This window comes from Carettochelys insculpta, chromosome 1, assembly GCF_033958435.1.
Source record: "Carettochelys insculpta isolate YL-2023 chromosome 1, ASM3395843v1, whole genome shotgun sequence".
Classification (NCBI taxonomy): domain Eukaryota; kingdom Metazoa; phylum Chordata; order Testudines; family Carettochelyidae; genus Carettochelys; species Carettochelys insculpta.
This window is the reverse complement of record NC_134137.1, coordinates 337,182,627-337,204,643: the sequence shown is the minus strand read 5'-3', so window position 1 is coordinate 337,204,643 and position 22,017 is coordinate 337,182,627. Positions and strand designations below refer to the sequence as shown.

The 22,017-nt window shown below is 42.1% G+C and overlaps 1 protein-coding gene across 3 annotated transcripts in view; it reads left to right on the top strand.

Annotated features, from left to right (window-relative positions):
• Nucleotides 1-22,017, top strand: part of LOC142023812 (V-type proton ATPase subunit S1-like) — a 107,741-nt gene that overhangs the window by 7,502 nt on the left and 78,222 nt on the right. The window contains exons 2-4 of one of the 3 annotated variants that reach the window (XM_075015147.1): nucleotides 1,970-2,245; nucleotides 8,639-8,734; nucleotides 12,487-12,613. In XM_075015147.1, the coding sequence (XP_074871248.1) occupies nucleotides 12,519-12,613 (95 nt within the window). In that variant the 5' untranslated portion in view covers nucleotides 1,970-2,245; nucleotides 8,639-8,734; nucleotides 12,487-12,518. The remainder of the gene's footprint in view (nucleotides 1-1,969; nucleotides 2,246-8,638; nucleotides 8,735-12,486; nucleotides 12,614-22,017) is intronic. The other 2 variants (XM_075015138.1, XM_075015157.1) reach the window with 2 other exon arrangements.

Genomic DNA, 22,017 nt, shown 5'->3' with positions numbered 1-22,017 from the left:
TCCCCGCCCCCTCCACACCTAAATCTCCAGGCAGGTTCTCTGGATGTCACCAGCTTGAATTTCAACATTAAAAGAGATGATGAGGAGGGAAGCAAAGTGTGCTCTTCCTGAGCTCATCACAACAACATCAAGACAAGTCATTTGAGCTGGTCCTAAAGAAAGTGGAAACAAACATACTACAGACCAGCCACTTGGCTGGAGGACATTGTCCACTAATGTGGTGGTTCCTCATCCAAAGACATTGTGTGGTTCTTCAAAATACAGACCTTTACTGGCTCTAAAGCTCTGCAGACCCAGCAAGAAGAAAAGCAAATTCTTTTCCTGAGTTACTTCGACTCGCTGGCTTTCTTCAACAGCAGACTCAGGCACAGATGCCTGTGAGGAAAGACTTGTCTTAGATTTTGGCATGTGTGTGGCTAATAGTGTAGCACATGCATATATGCTAATACTATACAATACGATTGGACATCAATTAACCAAGGTTCCAAGCAAATCTTACCACCAATCACTAAAAGTGGTCCTACATATGTAGGATTCCAGCCTTAATCCATTCTTTCTACCAGGAGAAGCATAAACGGCTAAGTGAGATGTATAGTAATAACATTAAGTAAACTATTCAATAATTTAATATTTGTATTAGTTTTCTGATTTGATTATTGACTGTGCTAGTGTAAGACTTTGCTCAATTGGGGGTCTCAATTTTTTGTTAATTTTAATTCATACTATTGCTAATTCTTTGAACTGGTTAATTAGGTTAACATTGTAACCGCCATATGATATTTATTCAATACTTTAATGAAGTATAATAAATTAGTCCTAGTTGCTTATGCCCCCAAAAGTGATACAAACACAGTCATTTTTCTCAAATGATGATGAGGTAAAAATATCCTTAATTACAGGGACATTAACAAAGCATTTGACTCAGGTCTGGGAAACCCTTTTGCTGTTGCACATTTGGCAAACCAGGTAAGAAGCCCCTGTTAGTCACTTGAAGAGAAATAATTTACAAGCATTTAAAGGTGCTTTTGAGTGGTGTGCTTGTGACCCATCTCTCAAAGATGGAAAGAGGTGGCCAACTCTCAGCTCTCAAGCTGCACGTGGCTCTTTGAACAATTACATGCAGCTCCTGCTCCGAGCCATGCACTGGGAGTGTCGTCTGCCGCTCTGCACAGGCGCCCCAGCACTTGGTGGGAGATGAGTGTGGCAGCAGCAGCAATGGCTCACCAGCATTGAGTTTGAGCAGGGGATTGGGGGTGCCGGGCTCTGGGGGCAGGCACTGAGTTAGGGCAGGGGTCGGAGGCTGAAGGGGACTGGATCTGGAGGAGGGGAGGGAGATTGGTTTAGAGCATGAAGCTGTGGAACGAAAGAGTTGAAAAGAAGAACAATTGGCGTTCAAAAGGAGTTGTTATAGAAAGATTCTGAGAGCAGGCCAGATGCAGAAGGTCACCAATGAGGGATTATATCGGAAGATACAGCCGAAAGAGAACCTGCTGCAGAAGGTTGTAAATGGAACCTACAACTATTTGGACATATTTGCAGAGTGAACAACGAACGAAAAATCAAGACCCTGGTATTCGGCATAATGGATGGTTCAGATAGGGAAGGCAGACCCCACAGAGAATGGATAGATGATGTAGTAGATTGGTGCAGACCTAGTCTGCAGAAACTAAGCCACTCTGCACTGGATAGGGAAAGATGGAAGGAAATAGTGAGAGAGGCATCAGACACCAACGGGCGCTGAGCCCACAGTTATTGATGATGATGATGGGGCTGTGGGTGCCTGACTGTGGGGGAGAGGGAGGGCGTTGAGCCAAGTATTATATATTTATTTTTATCTATCTGTCTCTTTGCACTCTCTCCATCACTCTTAGTCCTAACTAGTTGTCCACCCCTGCACTGAAAGGTTCATAAAGGGTTAACAAGCTGAAAAAGAGAAAAGGAAGTTGCTTTCTGCTCACTGTGTTCACAGGCTGACAAAGTGAAGTGGTGAAGTTTTTGGCTGGAAGAGTTAGAGAAGTGGAGTGAAGCATGCTATTCACATCAAAGTCAGACACAGAAGTCTGGAGGAGATGATTCATTATGAGTTTTGATAAAGTTGCAAGCTAGAAAGCTTCCAGTTTTGCCTTCAAGTAAGCTGTCCTGGGTTACAGAGAGGCCAAACTATCTCACCTTTTTCTCTGAGGAAAATTTGCTTACTCCAGCATGGAAGAAGATTGCTAGTTATCACACTTGGAAATATCAAATGGTGAGTGTTAAGCTTCTTTCATTTATACTTCCACTTATTATCCTCACCTACATTTCATACAAAACTGACAGGGTTTATTAACTCTAGTGTCTAACCATGATGCAGCCAACTCATTTGAAACATGGAACAGAGGTTCCTGGCAGATAGGTCACAGAATCACAGAACTGGAAGAGACCTTAGGAGGTTATCTAGTCTAGTTCCCTGGGCTTATGGTAGGACTAAGTATTGTGTTAAGTATTATAGGTTCTTAGAAACTCCGGTAGTGGAGATGCCACCCCCTCCCTTAGCAATTCACTCCAGTACTTTAGCACCCTGACAAGAAGTTTTTCATAATATCCAACCTCAACTACCCTTGCTGCAGTTTAAAGCATTGCTTTTTGTCCTGTTCTTGGAGATTAAAGAGAACAATTCTTCTTCCTCCTCATAACAACCTTTTATGTACTAGAACTGTTAGCGTGTTCCATCTCAGTCTTTGCCAGTCTTAACAAATCCATTTTTTCAGTCTTTGCTCATGAGCCAGGTTTCATAGACGTTTAATAATTTTTGCTCTTTTTTTTTTCCTGTGGATTTTCTTCATTTTGTCCACATCTTTTCTGAAATGTGTCACCTTGAATTCAAAACAGTATTTCAGCTGAGGCCATATCAGTGCAGAGTAGAGCTGAAGAATTTCTTCCTGTGCCTTGCTTATACTTCTGCCAGTTCAGGGGGTCCTCATTATAGGTTGCCTCACTATAAGTCATTTCATGTGTACATTGTTAATTAGTTTATGAAAATAAATTCATTGTAAGTTGCACTGATCTGCACTTACATCACTTGGGAGACAAGGGACCAAAAGCTAGGAATGTAGCTGAGTTTTGTGCTGGCAGGACAGCATGTGCTGTAGTGCAGGGTCCCAGGAAGCAGTCCCTGAAGTCAAAGGGGATTGACGGGGAGCTGTGGGAAGCTGGGGCTGGGGAGTCAGCAAGTAGCTGCAGGGAGCTGGCAGGAAGCTGAGGAGAGCTTCAGGGAGCCCTGGGGAGCCAGGGTGGTGGGAAGCTGGGCCAGTGGCTGTGAACAGCTGCAGGCTGCCTGAATGTGTGAGCAGTGGGGAGTAGGTGATGGATGATGGCTGCTAGGAAACTGGGACCTGGGTGCCAGGACCTGCGATCAGTCAGGAGCTATCTGGGGGCACTGAGGGAAGATGGCTTCCCCTCATTCAGAAAATTCTGTTATCAAGCTCAGGTCAAGTCCTGAGTGTGCTGGCTATGAGAGGTGCAATGTTTATAGGTACTGTGCTGTACCAGAGTACAGCCAGACAGTAGAGGGGGAAGCAGAGGAGGCAGTCTCTCTGCCCAGCAAAGGCAGCTGAAGGCAGAGGGAGGTTGAAGGGAGGTGACAGTGCACGGTGTCCTCCTAGCTTGCGGGAGGAGGACTCGGAGGACAGGCTGCGACGGAGAACAGCCGGGGCACGTGTCTTGCCTGCACTCCTCCTGCAGAGCTGGCTTTTTCCACTTTAGTGACACTGCGACTGCAAGAAGCAGGTGTTTGCTGTGCCCCCCCCCCAAATTTCACACAACCCCCAAGGGTCGCACCCCGCCATGTTGCACATCCCTGCTGTAGTGTGCTGTGCCATAACACCACAATCCTTTGCATCGTCTTTACTGTCTAAGTTTTGAAGTGGATGCATTGCAAGTGCACACACTTTACCTTAATATACCGTACATTACTGCATTTGTATAATCTGTTTCTATTTATTGTGTTTTTGTGAATTACAGGTATGTTATATGTACCACAAGTGTGCAAATTGTATGTGTTGGGAACATACCTCAAGCTGATTACATTATTCCTTATGGCTATGAATTCTCCTTAATAAGTCATTTTGCGAGAGGTTGCATTATTTAGGAATATAAGCTGGACCTATAACGAGGACGCCCTGTGCATCAAAGTAATATTTGCTTTTTTTTTTTTTCTTTTTAACATTACACTGTTGACTCATATTTAGCTTGTGATCCACCGTGGCTTCCAGATCTCTGCAATATTTCTACCTCCACAGTTATTTGCCATTTTGAATGGGCACAACTGATTGATCCTTCCTAAAAGGAGTACTTTGGATTTGCCCCTACTGAATTGCATCCTATATACTTCGGAGCATTTCTCCAGTTTGTCCAGATCATTTTGAATTTTAATTCAATCTTCTAAAGCAGTTGTAATCCCTTCCCAGCTTGGTATCATCTGAAAACTTTATAAATGAATTCTCTGTGCCATTTTCTAAACCATTGATGAGGTATTGAACAGATCCAGAACTGATCCCTGCAGGACCACAGTTATATGCCCTTCCAGCTTGACTATGAACCACTGATAATAACTCTCTGGGAATGGTGTTCCAACCAGTTATGCACCAACCTTTTAGTTAGGGCCCTACCAAATTTACAGTCCATTTTGGTCAATTTCACGGTGATAGGATTTTAAAAATCATAAATATCATGCTTTCAGTAATTTAAATCTGAAATTTCTCAGTGTTGTAATTGTAGAGGTACTGACTCAAAAAGAAGTTGTACGAGGGGGTCACCAAGTTATTGTAAAGAGAAATGCGGTACTGGTACTGGTGGTGGTGCTGACTTCAGAGTTGGGCAGCTAACAAGCAGTGGCTGCTGGCAAAGAGCCCTGCTCTGAAGGTAGAACCACTGCCAGCAGTAGCATAGAAGTAAGGAGGGTATTGTACTGTATTGTATTGTAAGGAGGGTATGGTACTGCCACCCATATTCTGTGCTGCTGTTTATGGAGCTGAGCCCTCAGTCAATAGCATCTACTAGGGCTTGCCTGCCTGTCATTGCCTCAGGAAAGTTGAGAATGTAGATGCTAGGACTTTGAATGGACAAATGAAACCAGTGAAGATCAATGGGGCCGATTTTAAGCAGATGGTGTCAGTGATTGACAATAAGCTAGAGAAAGTTATGGCCTTACTACGAGTAGTGTGAAAGGGGAAGCTCAAGAAGGTCCTGCATACAAGGCAGCCACATGAGTCACCTCCCTCAGAGAGCTGACTAGGACCTGTTAACACGTGAGGTAGAGTCCTTGGTATTTGTCAGACTGAAGTAAATTATTTGACCTATGAAAGGCACTCATAGCTCAGAATGAAAAGTCATGCTGCTGGTTGGAGGGTTTTGTGTCAGGCAAATCTTTTTTGAATACTGCTAATAGAGAGTTCAGGTAAAGGCTGTCTAGGAGAGCTTATCCCAACTGGTCCTGCCAGAAAATTGTACTTGTTGATTAAAGTGCAAGAGGCCATGGTATGCACACAGCTACATAACTTGGCAGCAGAAGTAACAATCATGACAGAGAAAATGTTTGAGTCAACTAAGCCCAGAATCAGTAGGGACAAACCGTAATCCTTTTGTACCATCAGCTTCAATAGTTGTAATCAGAATAAAGTGAACTTGGAGCTTGCTGGATGAAGTTAGGTGTTGGTGACGTGATTATAAAACACCCAATTTGTCACCCATGTTAATATTATGAGACTTTTAGAATGTATCTATCATGCTATTAAAAACCTACAGATGGCTTGGGCTCATAAGGTTCAGGTTCATGAGCTATTTAATTGTGGTGTACCACTTGGGTTTGGGTTTCAGCCCACGCTCTGGGACCCAAATAGTGGGAGGGTCCCAGAGCTTGGGCTGCAGTCTGAGCCCACCCATATATGACATCTACCCCTTTGTGTCCCTTTTTCTAATCATGGCTCAGAAAATTGAAACACCTGTGTTGAGAACTCCCATATTATCTTGTGGTCTCAATTCTCCTTGACCCTGGTCAATGTGTATACTGATTGGTTATTGGATATACACTGTGTTGATTGCAGTAGTAGATTATCTTCTGGTGATGGATGAAAATTGAGTGTCTGTGCTGTTTGTGGGGGCCTTTGCTGTCTCAACTCAAGAAAGTTGTGATGGAGTGGTGAAGCAAATCCTTTGTCCTTGTCCTGTTGGGCGGGGGGTGTCATAAGGACTCACAGAGCTATAGATTGCACAGTTACCATAACACCACTGGGTTAAGCAGGCAGTTCAGACTTCTCAGTCAGTTTGGGTTGCTTATATGCTTAGGCAGATACTGCATCATTACACTTAGATCATATCTAGAAGCTTTACTTCAAAACCAGGAGAGCTAGAAATATTTTGTTTTGAAATGAAAGCAGTTTTTTATACTGTTTTGTGACTGCAAGAGTCAGAGCGATAGGCACGTGCCCATAGAGCCTACATTGTATTTGGGGCCAGTTGTAGTATTCACTTGATGAGGAGTCCCTCTCCAGAGCCATAGAAAGGAGCTCTGCCTTAAGTTTTCAGCCCACACATGCTTATTTTGACCTGGGAAGGGTTTGGGATCTCGGGGGCAGTTGGAGACCTTTGTTTCACTGCCTTCTTCCCACAGACCCCCTCCACAAGAGTGGATTGGTCCTTTTTCACACTCTGGCATTCACCAAAGTGCTCCATTCTCTTCAGACACGGCTTCTTTGGAAGTAATTGACATCCAAAGGGAAAGGCTCCAGTTTTCCTCCCACATACTTAAGTGGATAATCAGTTAACTTGGCAAGGAATCTCATGCAGTTCTGACTCTTCCTCTTCTCAACAGAAGGCTGTGTGCTCTTACATGGATTTACCTCTTCATTATTCTCTTATTACACCTAAGGGAAAAGAACAAAAAGTCTCCAAATAACCTTGCCCCCACGTCCCACAGTCTGAATCCCAAATAAGAAAAGATGCTTTCGCAGTTTGTGTCAGAAGGTAGTGGAAAATACAATGGTTAAATAGGAATACAGATTAAATAGTTGATGGGAGCAAAGATATTGGTTACTAATATTTGGGAGCCTTCAGATACTTTCTTCAGAGGAGAATACAATAACAGCTAGGACAACAACAATTACAATCACATTTTAAAAAACAAAGCCCAGAATAAACACATATCTGCTCTCATTATCCCACTTTGCCACCATTGATATGTCAGCTTCCTGAATCTGTTTCTTAGGTCATAGTCACACATAATTAACGACAGTCTTTTTCTCTCCTGTCTGCAGACATTCTGTTCACAAATGTTGCCTTCTCAGACCCATAAATTGTCCCTTTTTACAAGACACCCCTCTCTTCATAATTTAGGGTCTTAAATTTAACATCATCCCACACAAATCTGGCAGTCGCACTTTTTCTGTTCAGAATTATTTGCATCAGGAATGCCAAGTTTTAAAATAGACCGGGGTGGCGGGTTAAAAGAAGGATTTAGCTGAAAAAAAAAAAACCCACACATATCACTTCGATTTACCTTGCTTCCTGTTTTTCTTGTGTCCTACATTTGAGCTTTGACAGGTTGAGGTAGATGAGTTACAGTTGACATAGAAAACATAAATTACAGTTGCAGATGAGAAAGAAAACATAAATCTGGAGAAATGGATGGGTGTAGATTTATCAGTAAGAATTAAATGTAGGCTTGGGAAAAGAACTTTTATATTTTTTCCATGTAATAAAACTAATTGTAGCCAGAGAGCTGAAGGTAACATTCTGTCCTCTTTCCTCATTATAAAACTGTAATACTTTAAAAACAAGTTTGTCTGAGTCACAAAATTTGGAACTCATGCTGAATTTCAAACACCCCAGTGTTCAAAGGTATCTAAATAGAGTGTTTGGTTTATGTGCAATTCAGAAATGATCCTAGCAAAATATAGCAGTAAATTATACATTTTGATATTAGATAGCATCAATCTAAACATCCAGACTTCTGTTTGTGCTCCATAGAGCCAGGTAAATGAACCCAGAAGCTTTCATCATGTTTTAGTTCAACCTTGGTAAGTCATCCTTTGTACCAAATCCCTCTCTTGCCACAGTTTTATGGCTCCCTTGCACCTAGCCGTATCTTTCTTTATTATTCATGTCAGGAAAGTATTATTTTAGGAAAGAAAAATCAAAGTAAGAAAAGGGACCAAATATGTTTTCAATCCCATGCAAGTCAAATTTTCCAAGGAAGGCAAAATACAGGTCCAACTACCGGCTTCTTCACATTCCTTTCTTTAGGACTTACTTCATTTAAAACAAAGCTCCAACTTCAACCCTTGGGTAATCAGCACTCCAGCTCTTGCTGGCTGGGAGGGGATGGGGAGAAAGACAAAACACATTCTCTCCCTATCATTCCCTGACTGTGCTAGTTTCTCCTTTCGTTTCATGACCCCATCGAGATCAGAAATGTGTTCGGCAGCAAGCCTCAGTGCTTTTACAGCTTGTCTCAATGATTTCTTCTCTCTCTGCTGTTTGCAGTGAGTACTCATCATAGAAACGCCACACGCCTCCCAGTGTGTGCTGACGTGACTCTTGCGTCTAAGTGAAAACGTATTTCAATCCATTATTTGTTTACATTTGTTATTGTTATTCTGCTTAGGTTCCAAAAGTCCAACCTTCTTCAGACTGCTGAATGCTCTGTGATGTGGAGCCCCTCAGATTCCAGCTTTTAATACATAGGGGAAAGGCTGTCTAGGTAAATGGCATTTTCTTTTCTTTTTTCCCCCCGCTATGCAGTTTTGCAAAGAGCTTGTTGCCTGCACTTTTCAAACCATGATCAGGAGTTCCCAGTCCAGGAAGGAATGAGTGTGATAGAATCAAAGAAGCTCCAATATAATAATATGCTAAATGTTCCTCCTAGTCTGGCCAAGCAGGATGTTCATGTGTCAGTAAAACTGAAAGAATTCTGCCTGTTTTTCTTGCATTTCACCTGTTACGATAAAAGGGGTCTAAAAAGGTCTTCCAAAGTAAATGCTTTCATATCCAGCATTCTATCATCCAGAACTCTCAAATAATCAGCATTTTAAACATAAGTGAATGTTAGTTACATTTTCCATAAGCACAGTAGAGTGAAAAGTAAATACAAATAAATACAATAAATACAGCATAAGTTTACTGTGTACAATACTGATGTTGCTGGTAAATAAAGAACTCTGCATACATTTTTGTGTGTTTCTTAATAACTAATCTTGTTTTTTCTTTAGTGTTATGCTTTGCTAGGTATACCTCTTTAGTATCCAGAATATTTGAATATCTGGCAACCTTCTGGTCCCAGGGCTGCTGGATATGAAAGAATTTATTGTGATATCCTGAACTCTTGCCAGTAACATTTCTGTACTTTTAATATCATCCCACCACATATTCTGTGACTGTAAATCTTTCTATTCTGCCTTTTTTATTGTTCTCTAGCTGCAGAATAGCTGTAATCTCAAGAGTTTTTTATTTTCAATATTCCAGTAACTTTTTGGGCAGGAGGCACATGCATGCACAATTCAGGAAATTTCTACACTTGCTATAGGCAAATACAAAACCATGGCTGTGCAAATCATGTCCACACACACAAGCAGATCAAAAGAGCAATCTGCTCTGTCAACAGAGACTGGCCAGACTGCCCGGCTGCTCTCTGGACAGAACAGCCATCTAGAAACTCAGCAAACAGGGCAGCCCAGTAAACTGAAAGCCCTGTCTGTCAACAGAGGGCCCCCTGGAGCATCTACACAGCTTTTTTGGTGACAGAAACTGTCAACAAAGGCGTTATTCCTCTTCACTGAGAGGCAGAATGCTGTCTGTGGAATTGTGGAGTTTTGTGACCAGACTGTCGACAAAACATAATTTGTGCGCACACTACACAAGTTTTGTTAACAGCACCCTGGTTTTGTCAACAAAACTCTCTTGTGTAGACATAGCCATAATGTTTTCATGAGAGAAGCGGTTTTGGAGTTCTCAGACCTATTAGTCACATTCAGTTGGTTTCAGTTGAAGAAGGGGGCAAATTGTTTCACAGGAATTGAAATATTTCATTTCAACAGTTTTGTTCAGAAAAAGTCAAAATGTTTTGTTCCAACTTCCAAACTAGCATTTCAAATTGATGTCTGGTTAATTAAAAATTGAAAAACATCCAAATGTCAAAAAAAAAAACCAACCAAAAACATGGTTTGAGTTGAATTGAAAAGAGGTTTTTCCAAGTTTTTGTTGTGACAACAGCTTTCAAGAAAAACAGATTTTTGTTCAAATCAAACTGGATTTTGTTCAGATATTTCAGTTTGGCCCCACAAACCAGAAAATCTGTTATTTGCTCAACCTATTCATAACTAGCGAAAAGTTGTCGGTTCCCAGAGCCAACTCAGTATTTAGCTTTCTGCAACTGAACTTCTTGATCTTGTACTGAATTCTTCTCTGGAGACTCCAGTTCTTCCCTCTCTCCTATTTAGTCTTTCATTAGTTCACTTGCTCTGCGTTACACTGATCTTCACTACTCTGTTGTTACAATTCACAGCTGACCCCGCACTTCAGGAAATGGTGGGCGGTAGAAGCTGGCAGAGGAATAAGGGCGTAAAAGACAAAACTAAGAGGGTATAAAGAGTAAGGAAAGAGGAGGATTGTTGTTTTTCTAATGTAACTTTCCTCTTTTATCACACCCGAGTTTTTATTAGCATATGAACAAATTGCCGTATGTTATACCTAAACTGCAAAATACACTAATTCGAGTGAGTCACATGAATTCAAGACACTGGTGCTTACCGTTAGAGCTCTGTATGACTTCACCTCACACTCTGGCCCACCCTCATTCATTTCACTGCACTCAAGCTTCCCTTCTTCTTCCCAGTAGTTTCCCCCAGAGTCACACTCCTGCTTTTATCATGCTGTTTCTTGTGCTTGGGGGCTTATTCCCCAACCTGCTGCTTCTTTCTCTCCCCAACCTGCTTTCCATTCAACCCCCTCCTTTTTAGAAACCTTTCATCAATAATCCAGCAAGTCCAGAAATTAAAATAGTTAAAGTAAATATTAAATGAAGGTTTAAAGCACCAAAATAACCCATAAGGATCTTATATAATTGCATGGCCCCATAATTTTCTCTCCATGGCACAAATTGCCCTCCTGCAAGGGTAGTTCTCTCTTTCTTGCATTTACTGAGAACTTGTCTCCTTCCCTTTCTCCATGACTGCTCTCTGTAGTCTGTTGTCATTTTCTGCTGTGTCTTTGTTAACTACCTTCATTGCTTCCTAAATTCTGGGACCTCATCTTTTATTCTGACTGGAAAGTCCCTTGCATGCCTGTAATGAATGTGATACTACCTAACCACTGACTGTCAAATGCAGAAGCATGATGTGGCTCCAGCTCTCTCTTTGGAGAGGGCAGTGTAGCATTTCAAAAGGAAAGAAACCAGAGGCTCATACTGGTAGGGTCAAAGAAATTCCTACAGCCTTTCTAATCTGCTATTAGGTTTTAAGGTGTTTAAGTCATACCAGGTCCTTGGCAAAAATCAAACCTGGTGTGCAATTCTTGATTTATGGGTCAGCATCTTCCCCAGTAAAAGATACCGTAGCACCCCGAGATATGCACATGGAAGTTGTGTGAATCTCAGGTTAACACGACTCTGAGTGACCAGGAGCTGGCTCCTGGCTCTGGGCTGCCGCCACTCACAGGAGTTGGGAAACTGTGAAGCGCTAGCCAGTTTCCCTATTCCTGTGAGTGTCAGGGAGCCAGCTACGAGCTCCCTGCAGCTCACAGGAGACAGGAAACTGTCCAGTGCTGCTGCGCTGGTCAGTTTCCTGTCTCCCCCGAGTAACAACAAAAGTTGACTTACGTGGGGTTGTGCAGGAACACAACCGCCACATATTTCGGGGTTCTACTGTAATTGTACAATTCCTTGTTTTGCATAAGTTCCAGTATCATAACTTTCATATTTTCTCCCTCATTGATGGAAGCTGCAGTGTCCAGATATACTGCAGCTTTCAAACCTGCCAACACCCATGCATGACAGCAGCTTATATAATCCATGAGAAGCTTAGAGGTACGGTAATAAATAGTAGAGGAAGAAAATGGAAATACACGCGGTTCTTTCTCTTCAACATAAGGAAAGTTTTCTATACACCCCATTTCAGAGTTCAACTATTCACTTGTTAATAAGTTACTCTGACAGCGAATAAGAAAAGAGTAGGTCTAAAATAAATGTGCGCCTTGTGAACAATGTTCTGGGGAACAATCTGTTAAGAAGTCTGTGTACGGATTGAAGGCACATACAGTTTGTGAGTCATTTACACTGTTGCACTGAAAGTTACTGGAAAATTCTAGCACTGCTGTTTAACTTAATGAAATGGACATTTGGAATGTTTATATTGTTGACATAAAACAGCCCCACCCAATTTTCTAGCTGTATCCAGATACTGCACATTAAACAAGGAAATCCAGTTTCCTTCATCTTATGTTCAGTTTTATTCTTTCCAGCTTATCAGTCACATACCAACCTGAGTGGGATCATGGCTCTAGTCCAGCTGTTCTGCTGCTTTGCCATGCTGTTCAAATTGGCTCTGTCTGTGGACCATGTACCTATGCTGCTCTGGTCAACTCATAGGTGAGAAATTGAAACATCTATAAATCTTTATGCAGTTGCTTTACCTGAACAAATTTTCTCTCTCTCTCTCTGTGTGTGTGTGTGTGTGTGTGTGTGTAAAATAAATCACATATGATCATGTCTGCTCTGCCCTACCTGAGACCTTAATCTAATATGCAATATATGACACTATGGTCTAGATAATACCTAGTCCTGCCTTGAGTTCAGGGGACTGGACTAGAAGACATCTTGAGGCAGGGATGTCCTTAGGATTTATACAGCCCGATGCAATACTATTAAACTACTGCCCCTATGTTCAATGGCATCTTGGGGGTGAGGTGTGGGAGGAGAATATTGAGTTTTTAGAGATGCAATTTTATAACCTTCCGGAACACCTAATGAAATATTTTCAGGCAAATATTAAACTAGGGTTCTGTAGACTAGCACAGGAAATTCAGAAACTGACGGTCTATACCTGGGACTGGCAAAAGACTGTTAAATGGCTGCATTGCCATTTGAATGGCTCTTTCACATGTTCAATGTTCTGCTAATAGATCTGACAGACTTTTTAACTTTTCAGTTTACTCGGTCCTCTCTTGAGGAAGCAGAGCCACAGAACAGAGATAGGAAGGGGTGAGGGGTGTGCATTCAGACACAGGAATGCCCCAGATTTTCAGGTGTCCTACACAGCTGTGTGTGTGAGTATGCGTAAGGAGGGCCCTGTCTTTACAGTCCTGTCCAGTCCTATGATTCTATGTGATTAAAGGTGAGGGTCATGGTTCATCATTCACATTGTACTCCTTGCCTGTACCCAACCTGAAATGGGGAAAGTAGTGATCTAATTGGTGGACCACATTTAGTAATAAATCTTCATCATGTGCCACTGGAGGCACCTTCCACATCTTTAAGATGTATTTAAAGACTCTATCATGGTGCAGAGACACAAGGAGGTTGACTTAAGGTTGCATGGGCAATCATAAATCTAGTATTTCCTAAATTCTACTAAACATTTGCCGTAGTACACACAGAAGCATATGTTCTTTTACAGATGAAAGAGCTCTATTAAAAAAAACATTAAGGTGCAAAATCAAGTACTCAAATTCAGGAAATACTAGAATTTCTTGTATCATACTGGTTTTCAAAGTACATGGATGATACTTCAAGGTGAAAGATTTGAATGCATTTAGGAAGTCAAAAGACTTTTCAATATCTGACATGTGAGATTTCAAAGTAAAGGATCCAAAGGGACTTGCAAACTACTTTTGAACCATATTTGGAGGGACGCTAAGGAGGGATCGAAGAGGCTATTCTGGAGGACAAAGGTAGCAATAGACCTGTTGTACCCTAGACAGAGTTACTCTCTCTGTGCTTTACTTCCTTCCTCTGTCTTGTCTATTTAGACTAAATCCTGTGGGGCAGAGACTTTTATTATATGTACATATATATGTGTGATGCCTGGCAAAACAGGGTCCCTGACCTCAGCTGTGACCTTAGGCATTGGGGTGGAAATAGTAACAATCATCCCTCAGGCCATGCTTGAAATTTAATAAAGTTATACCAGGTTACTTTGAAATAGTTTCATAATGCCTCTCTTTACCTTGCACTGAGTAGCTTCATGACATCACTGATCTACTAGCTGTCAAGTGGCAGGACCTGGAATCCTTGCAAGCAATTCAGTTGCCAGCTTTACATATGTGAGTTCTTAAACTCTTGCTAAGATGGAGCAGCCCTTCTTATTATTACATTTGGCCATCTTTGTGGTCTGTGGAACAGTACAGTGCTGACACAAGGTGTGACCGAATGAATAATGGAGGTTTCAGAAAATAACTAGTTAGGATTTAAATGTCTCATTTCATCAGAAAAATCCCTTATCATCCCAGAGGAGGAAGAGATTTCACAAACTGTAATCCATCATGACAGTCTCTCCCTCTAACCAGTGTTAAATAGTAACAGAGAGGTAGCCGGGTTAGTCTGTATTCTAACAAAACAAATCAGCACTTACAGGCTACACCACAATAATACTAATCCTGGAACTTTTCCTGGCAACAAATCCCACTGCCAGCACTGTCCACATATTTATTCTGAATATACCATCACTGAACCTAACCATGTTCGTTACAAGATCAAGGGATCATTCTCATGTACCTCGACCAACATTATATATGTCATTATGTGCCAACAATGCCTCGCCACTATGCACATTGGACAAACCAGGCAAACTCTTTGCCAAAGAATGAATGGACACAAAACAGGCATCAGGAATCTCAATATATGTAAGCCAGTCAGTGACCACTTCAGAGGAGTGGGCCATTCTGTTAAAGACCTGAGAATTTGCATCTTGCATCAGAGAGACTTTAAAAACAGATTACCTAGAGAAAGTTGTGAATTGAAGTTCATATTCAAGTTTGACACATTAACATTTGGTATGAACAAAGACAACAATTATCTCACACATTACAAGGACTTCTTCCCTTCTTTTGATGCTGGTAATTATCCCAGGCAAGACACTTAACATCCTCCACCCCCATCCCTTTTCTTCAGTCCTATGTACTTGATTTGTTGGATTGTATTGCAGTTTTTTTTGGACCTCTGCACTTATAGATGTCAGTCTGTACTGGAAATACTATTGATCTGATGAAGTGGGTCTGTCCCACAAAAGCTCATCACCAAATAAGTCATTTTGTTACTCTTTAAAGTGCTACATTACTGCTCTTTTGTTTCCCTCTAACCAAGGCAAACTTGACAAATCTGGATTTATGGGACCTGATTCCTTTATACCTGTATCATTCTGTTAATTTCAGTGAAGTTACATTTGATGTGCTTCTATGTTAACTGAGAAGTGAATCAGGCCAATGGTTTTGGGGAAGTCACCGTCTTACAGCTAGTTGTACTGGGTCAGTTCTGCCCTTCCTGAGACCTTGAGCCAATGTCCAATATGTGAGACACTATTAAGACACTGTTGAGACACTACCTGTCACTAGAAAGATATCTAGACTAAGGTACCACCGAATAGTTCAACTGATTCCAGGGCAGATTATTTGGATTTAAACCACCATATCTAAGAGAAGATCTGATCTCTTGCGGAAAGGTGTCTTCATTTTATTTGTATTTGCCTCTTAATTTACTTTCATTTTGAGAAAGGAGTAAGTTTATGCAGAAATAGCATAAAGGTTGAACCTCTCTAATCTGGCATTCTCAGTACCTGACCAGTGCTGAATGAGAGAATTTGCTGAATTAGCAGCATTATCAACACTTCACTGCTTACTGGACTCTTGGAAGAAAATCGGGGTAAATTACAGCTAAATAACAGCACAGAACCCTGAGAGCCAGGACTGTTGGCTGTAAGCAGACTTTCTGGGAACATGGGAAACTTGTCCACACCCATATGTGGTCATCTGGCTAACTGAAAACATGCCAGATTATAAATGTTGCCAGATGCGAAAGTGCTGAACTAGAGAGGTTCAACCTGTACTATGAAAATTCAGAGTGTAAATTATACACTTTTCAGTTCAATGAATATCTCTTTGTGTAAAATGCCATTTCAATATAGAGTTCTTTGATGCCCTTTCATTCTGTTAAATTTGACACCGTGGTGATAAAGGCAGTGGAGGGATTGCATTTGAAGGCAGACGTGTGTGTGAAATAAGTGATTTGTTTCTCTCAAGTGTGTTTTGGTAAATGTGTCTTTTATAACATCACTGATTATCCCCATGCTTGACAAATGTCAGTTCTATACTAGGGCATCTGTGAAAAGTGCACCTTTGCTGCCCAGGGAGTGGAGGTATTGGAAAAACATAGCTATAACTACAGAGAATGACATTAAATTAGCTAGCTTTGTGTGTCTTTTCTGAAGGAAAATAAAAGATGAATTTCCAGTTTCAGGAGTTTGTACAACGTAAGTAAAAAGTTGTTTAGCTTATGAATCTTTAACACACGCAACTGGAAGGAGACTAAAATTGTGTATTTAAACAAGTAGATCTGGACAATAGTTTCATTTTTTAAGACTAAAATGTTCTTAAATGACTGAAAATGAATCCACGTCTCCTTTGTCCTGCTCTTTATTTCACGTAAATACTACATCTGTTGTCAATATAAACTAAGTGTGCTGCTGTTGAGTTAAAACAAAAGTTATTTCAAGGTAAGGAGTGTTCAAAAAGCAAAAGCTCATGGTCCTAATGAAAACAAACTTTTCACTAGCAAGCCGGTAACAACTTGTTCCGTGAAGTTTATTTAGGATCAGCAGCAAGAAAATCAGGCAGGCAGTGTAGTGAAACCAGCTTCATATTTATATGCCTGCAATTTTTTCAGAAGGAAATGCACCTATATCCATGACCTTTTGCATTTTGAAAATGCAGTGTTTCATGGGGGAGGAATTATTTCTTAGTGAATGCAAATAAAGTAAATAAGAGATATATATTAGTTTAAAAATAAAGTAGAAGCCACAGTACCTGTGGTTTCCATGACAGGGATATTTTTGTGTAGGCTTGGCTTCATATTCTACATTCAGTACTTTAAAAGAGGAACTTTCTAATAACAAAAACTTACCTGGCTATTTCTGTCTGTAATTCTGGTTTTAAAGGTTGCAGTAATCGGGGTTTTAGTTGTGGCTTTAAAGGTTTCAATCAGAGGGCTGGTGACACAGAGGAAGCTGGCTGGGGGCTGTTCTGGCACGGCGTTCAGGCTCCCCCCATGGCACCACAGCCAGCCTGACCGCATAGCTTCCCCTCCACCCCCGGAGGAGCTGCTGCTCGCTCAGCACCTAAGCCTGCAGACAGCACATGCCCCCACCCACATCCCTTCCTGTGGTCCTCCCACAGATTGCGGGGGCTGGGGCGCCCAGCTAATTGTAGGACTGAAAAGCGGGGCACAGCTTAAAACTTTGCACACCCCTGCTCTCAGGCGAAAGATACTAAAATGAAACAAGGAAAGGGGCACTTATTAACTGAATATGAAACTGCTGCTAGTTATATATGGTATGTAACATTGGGGACTGAACATATTTAAAATCAAATCTGTTCAAATTAACACCAGTTGTGCAATAGGTTTTAAGATTAGTTCTACAGAATTTTGGTGGTTTCACCCTTAAGTTTCTATGGGATTTTTCCATTAAGTTTTGACCATGACAGGACTATGAACACAGTCCAGAAGAGACAGAAAAGCGTATGTTTGGAGTGTTACATAAAATACTTTAAATCTTAACTTTTTTTTTTAAATCACAATTTAGGGAAGGAAGGATGAGCACAGAGCTGGTGACTATAAACATGGAGATGTCAAACATTGTGGTCCTTTTTTGCTGTAATACCTCTCCATCCATCTCTAGAATGAGTGTATATTCTATGTTAGGAATGGACCAATTCACAATGACTCTGCCAATTCCAAGGTTAGAAAGAGTAATTAAGAATTTATCCTTACTCCATAATGAACTGCACTGGAAGTAGCCAATTTTAAAATGTAATCTCTTCCTGTGTTACTGTAACTGCCCACAGTGGCCATGGCTACACTACCCCTGCCTTTCGGAAGGAGTATGCTAATGAGCCACTTCAGCAGATGCTAATCAGCTGATCCATGAATATGCAACACCTCATTAGCATAAGGCTGGCTGAACACGTTTTGAAAGTGCCACTTTTGAAACACACGCTGCCCATGTAGACAGGGGCCTTTCAAAAGGTTCCCCCAGACTTCAAACTCCCCTTCTTCTCATTTGGTTTTGGGAAGAAGGGGCTTTCAAAGTTCTGGGGGTCCTTTTGAAAGGCCCCTGTCCACAGGGGCAGCATGCATTTAGAAAGCGGCACGTTCAAAAGGCATGCAGTTGCCATTGTGCTAATGAGGTGCTGCATATTCATGGCAGCAGCTCATTAACATCTGCTGAAGTGGCTCATTAGATGCCACTACATGGGACAGTTAACCACACAAAGGTGTGTGGCTTACATTACTTCTCTCTAAATTGTTAGCCGATGGCCAAGGATGTTTGGTGAGGTGCCAGCTATGCCCGTTTTATACCATCCGTGACTTTAACCGCTAGGACTCACTGTCCCTTCGCGGCGGGCAGCCCGGGCCAGGCTGACGGGTGCCCCAAGGTCCTAAACACCCGTGGCTTTAACTGCTAGAGCTCAGAGCCCCTTCACAGCGGGCAGTCAACACTGACTGACAGGTGCCCCAATGGCAGCACTAAGAGCCTTTCCACACCCGTGACTTTAACCGCTAGGACTCACTGTCCCTTCGCGGCGGACAGTCAGGATTGACTGACAGGCGCCCCAAGAGTTTGCCCCGTGGAGGCGGCACAACTCAACGCTAGGCTCTTAGTACTCTCACCTAATGGCCAGGCTTTATAGCCAAAATGGCTGAGGTTCTTTAATTGTGTTGGCTGCTTTACAGTAACCCAGGGAAACAAGTCAGGCTTATGCACAAACGGTTACCAAAATTTATTAAACTAGATTCTAATCATGTGGTTACAAAATTGTTAGTGCCTACTTACTTAAATGTATAGATGTTACACACACAAACAAGTTACAAAACTGAAGCCACGATCCCAAAGAAAGAAAACAAAGTATAGAGCTCTATTTCAAAATATGTGTACACTAAAGATAGGAGATCAGGTGTGGGTGCTTCTTACCCTCCTTGCATCTCTCGATTCCAGCGGTGTCAAGCCAGGATCGGTCACTCAATTCCACGGAAAGACGAATAAGGGACAAGGCTTAGGGACCCCTTTTAGCTGCAGAAGCCTTGGGAGGCTGTCACTTATCTGACCAGCAGATAGATAATGAAAAGCACTCAAAAATCATGGTGCTGTAGGTCCCATACTTATACCTCTGTACTCCTTTATTCTCTTTCTCCTTTCTTATGCCAAATTGGGGCTGGTGTGTCTGGGTGACGCCAGCTCTCGCAAGAGTAGTTTACACTTGCAAGGGAGAGAAACAATAAGTTTCGACTACTGGACATTCCTTTTATTAGGGTAAATATTTTCCCACCTAGGATGTTGGTGTGTGTGCATCACGTTATTTAGTAGGGGCTAAGAGCCATGTCTGTCACAGCTTCTCTGTCTGCTGTGAGCCTGATTGTTGTATATGTTCCCAGAGGCACACTGTAGCAGCACACCTGTGCTTTCTCACAGCTTCAAAGGCTGTGCTGGAATTTATGTTAAGTGCCCTGTTGTTTTGGCTCCCTTGTTTTCCCAGCAATGCTGGTCTGAGAGGGGGCGGGCTGTCTGGCTACATAAATGTATTTCTCTTCTGTGATAATCTTCCTGTGCAGCTCATTAGCTTTAAGTTTTAGCAGTGGGTAATTTTTTTTTTGAGGGGAAAAGGAGTAGTTTAATGTTAATCATTCCTAAATTTTATCACTGAAAGTGCTCTCTGAAAGACCAGGTGATTTTCCCTCTCTCCCAGTGAGTAACTCTACAAAGGGTGTGAGCCCTTAAAATGAGTGAAAGCCAAATTTTGCCCTGGGGCTAAACATACAAAAATCAAATTATCTTCGATCAGCACTATACACAGCTATTTGAGAATGGAATTTGACACCAGTAAAAACAGTTATATATGATGGTGATAGACTATGTTGTGAGTCGTATTCCACTCATAAGACCTCAAAATAGCCATACTGAGTCAGACCAAAGTTCCAGCTAGCCCAGTATCCTGTCTTCTGACAACGGCCAATACCAGATGCTCCAGAGGGAGTGAACAGGACACGTAATCAACAAGTGATCCCTCTCCGTTCATCCATTTCCAGCCTCTGACAAACAGAGGCTAGCTACACGAGAGATCTTATCTTTCCAAACAGCTTTCATGTCAATTCAGGTTGAAACTGAGATCCAGAGTTGACTCCCCAGAAAACTTTGGGAAAGCTTGCAGAGGAATGTATTTTGCTTTTTTGCTGGTAATTAGCAGTGAAATATATTCTCAGCTGACTACTCTTCTCCCTGACTGCCAGCATCACAGATCCATTTTGGCAGAATGCCCGAAGAATTTTCACCCATGAAAGGCTACGACTCTGAAAGGATTTTCCTTGCAAAAGCACCTGATTAAAACATCACAATCTTCATGTGTGACACAGATTACAATTAATAATAGTAGGCTGGATAAATACTAAATTGTACATTTGTGGTCCTTTGCAATGGAACTCACTGTTTCAGGTTATGAATGCTGATTTATGATGGTTTAGTAGTTGTTAGCCGATGGCCGAGGGTGAGGTACCATGTATGCCCTTATTTCATCCGAGTCTTTAACTGCTAGGACGGACAGTCCCTTCGCAGCGGGCAGCCAGGGGTGGCTGACGGATGCTCCAAGATTTTACCACCCGAGTCTTTAACTGCTAGGACAAAGTCCTTTCGCAGTGGGCAGCCAAGGAGGCAGATGGGTGCCCCAAAGGTTGTACTGAGAGCCTCCTTCACCCGAGTCTTTAACTGCTAGGACAGAGAAGCCCCTTCACAGCGGGCAGCCAGGGAGACTGATGGGTGCCCCCAGAGTCTGCCCCGTGGAGGCGGCACGACTCAACACTCAGCTCTCAGTACCCCTCACCAACGACCATGCTAAAGCAGCCAAAAACCAGCTGGGTTCTTTTTAGTTGTGTTCAGTTTGCACAGTAACAGGAAGAGTCAGGTTAAAACTTAAACAGTTACTATTTATTTGATAAGAAGAACTTAACTTTTACAAGGCTTATATGTTATGTGCTTACATTACAAATGGCTAGCATATAACAGAAAAGCACTTTTAATTAATAGATCTACTATTAAATGCACGCAAAAGCAAAACAAAGACACATAGCAGGTCTTATTCTCACCCCCGCGTTACCCAATGTGGCGTGGCCAGTGTCTCTCGCTCAATCCTTTGGGAAGAAGCAATACGAGGAGGGTGTCCGCTGGGACCTTGGGAGGCTAAGAACTTCCTGACTGGCTGGTAGAGGTAATTGGAGCTCAATTAGAGGGGGCTGCTGGACCCTACTTTATACACATTGGGTCACGTACACTCTTCCTTATCTTTAAAGATGCCAATTGTGTTAGATTGCCCCCCTGCCACTAGTTCTCACAGGGAGTTTCAAAGGCTTAATTCACACCTGCGAGGTGGAGATAATTTAGGCATTCTTTTCTTATGGGCGGGAGATTCCTCTCCTGGGACGATGTGTAGGCGTATCAACCACTGGTACTAGCCAAGGGCAGTCTGAGGCCCTGTTCGTCTGCTAGCCCGTTTGTCTTTTGTTGTCTGGTTTTGGTCCATTCAGGGTCATGACGAGGCAGTCTGTCTGTGCTCTGAGGCATCAAAGACTGTGCTTGAGATTAGCACATCTGTGCTCTCAGGCATTCGCAGACTGGGCTGTTTCTTTGGCCCTTTGTGCTTTAAAGCACCAAAAGAGGCAAGATGGAGTAGAGCAGGGGGAATTCTGTCTGGCTACAGTAGTTCAAGCACATGACTGAATGATACAAGATTGAGTTT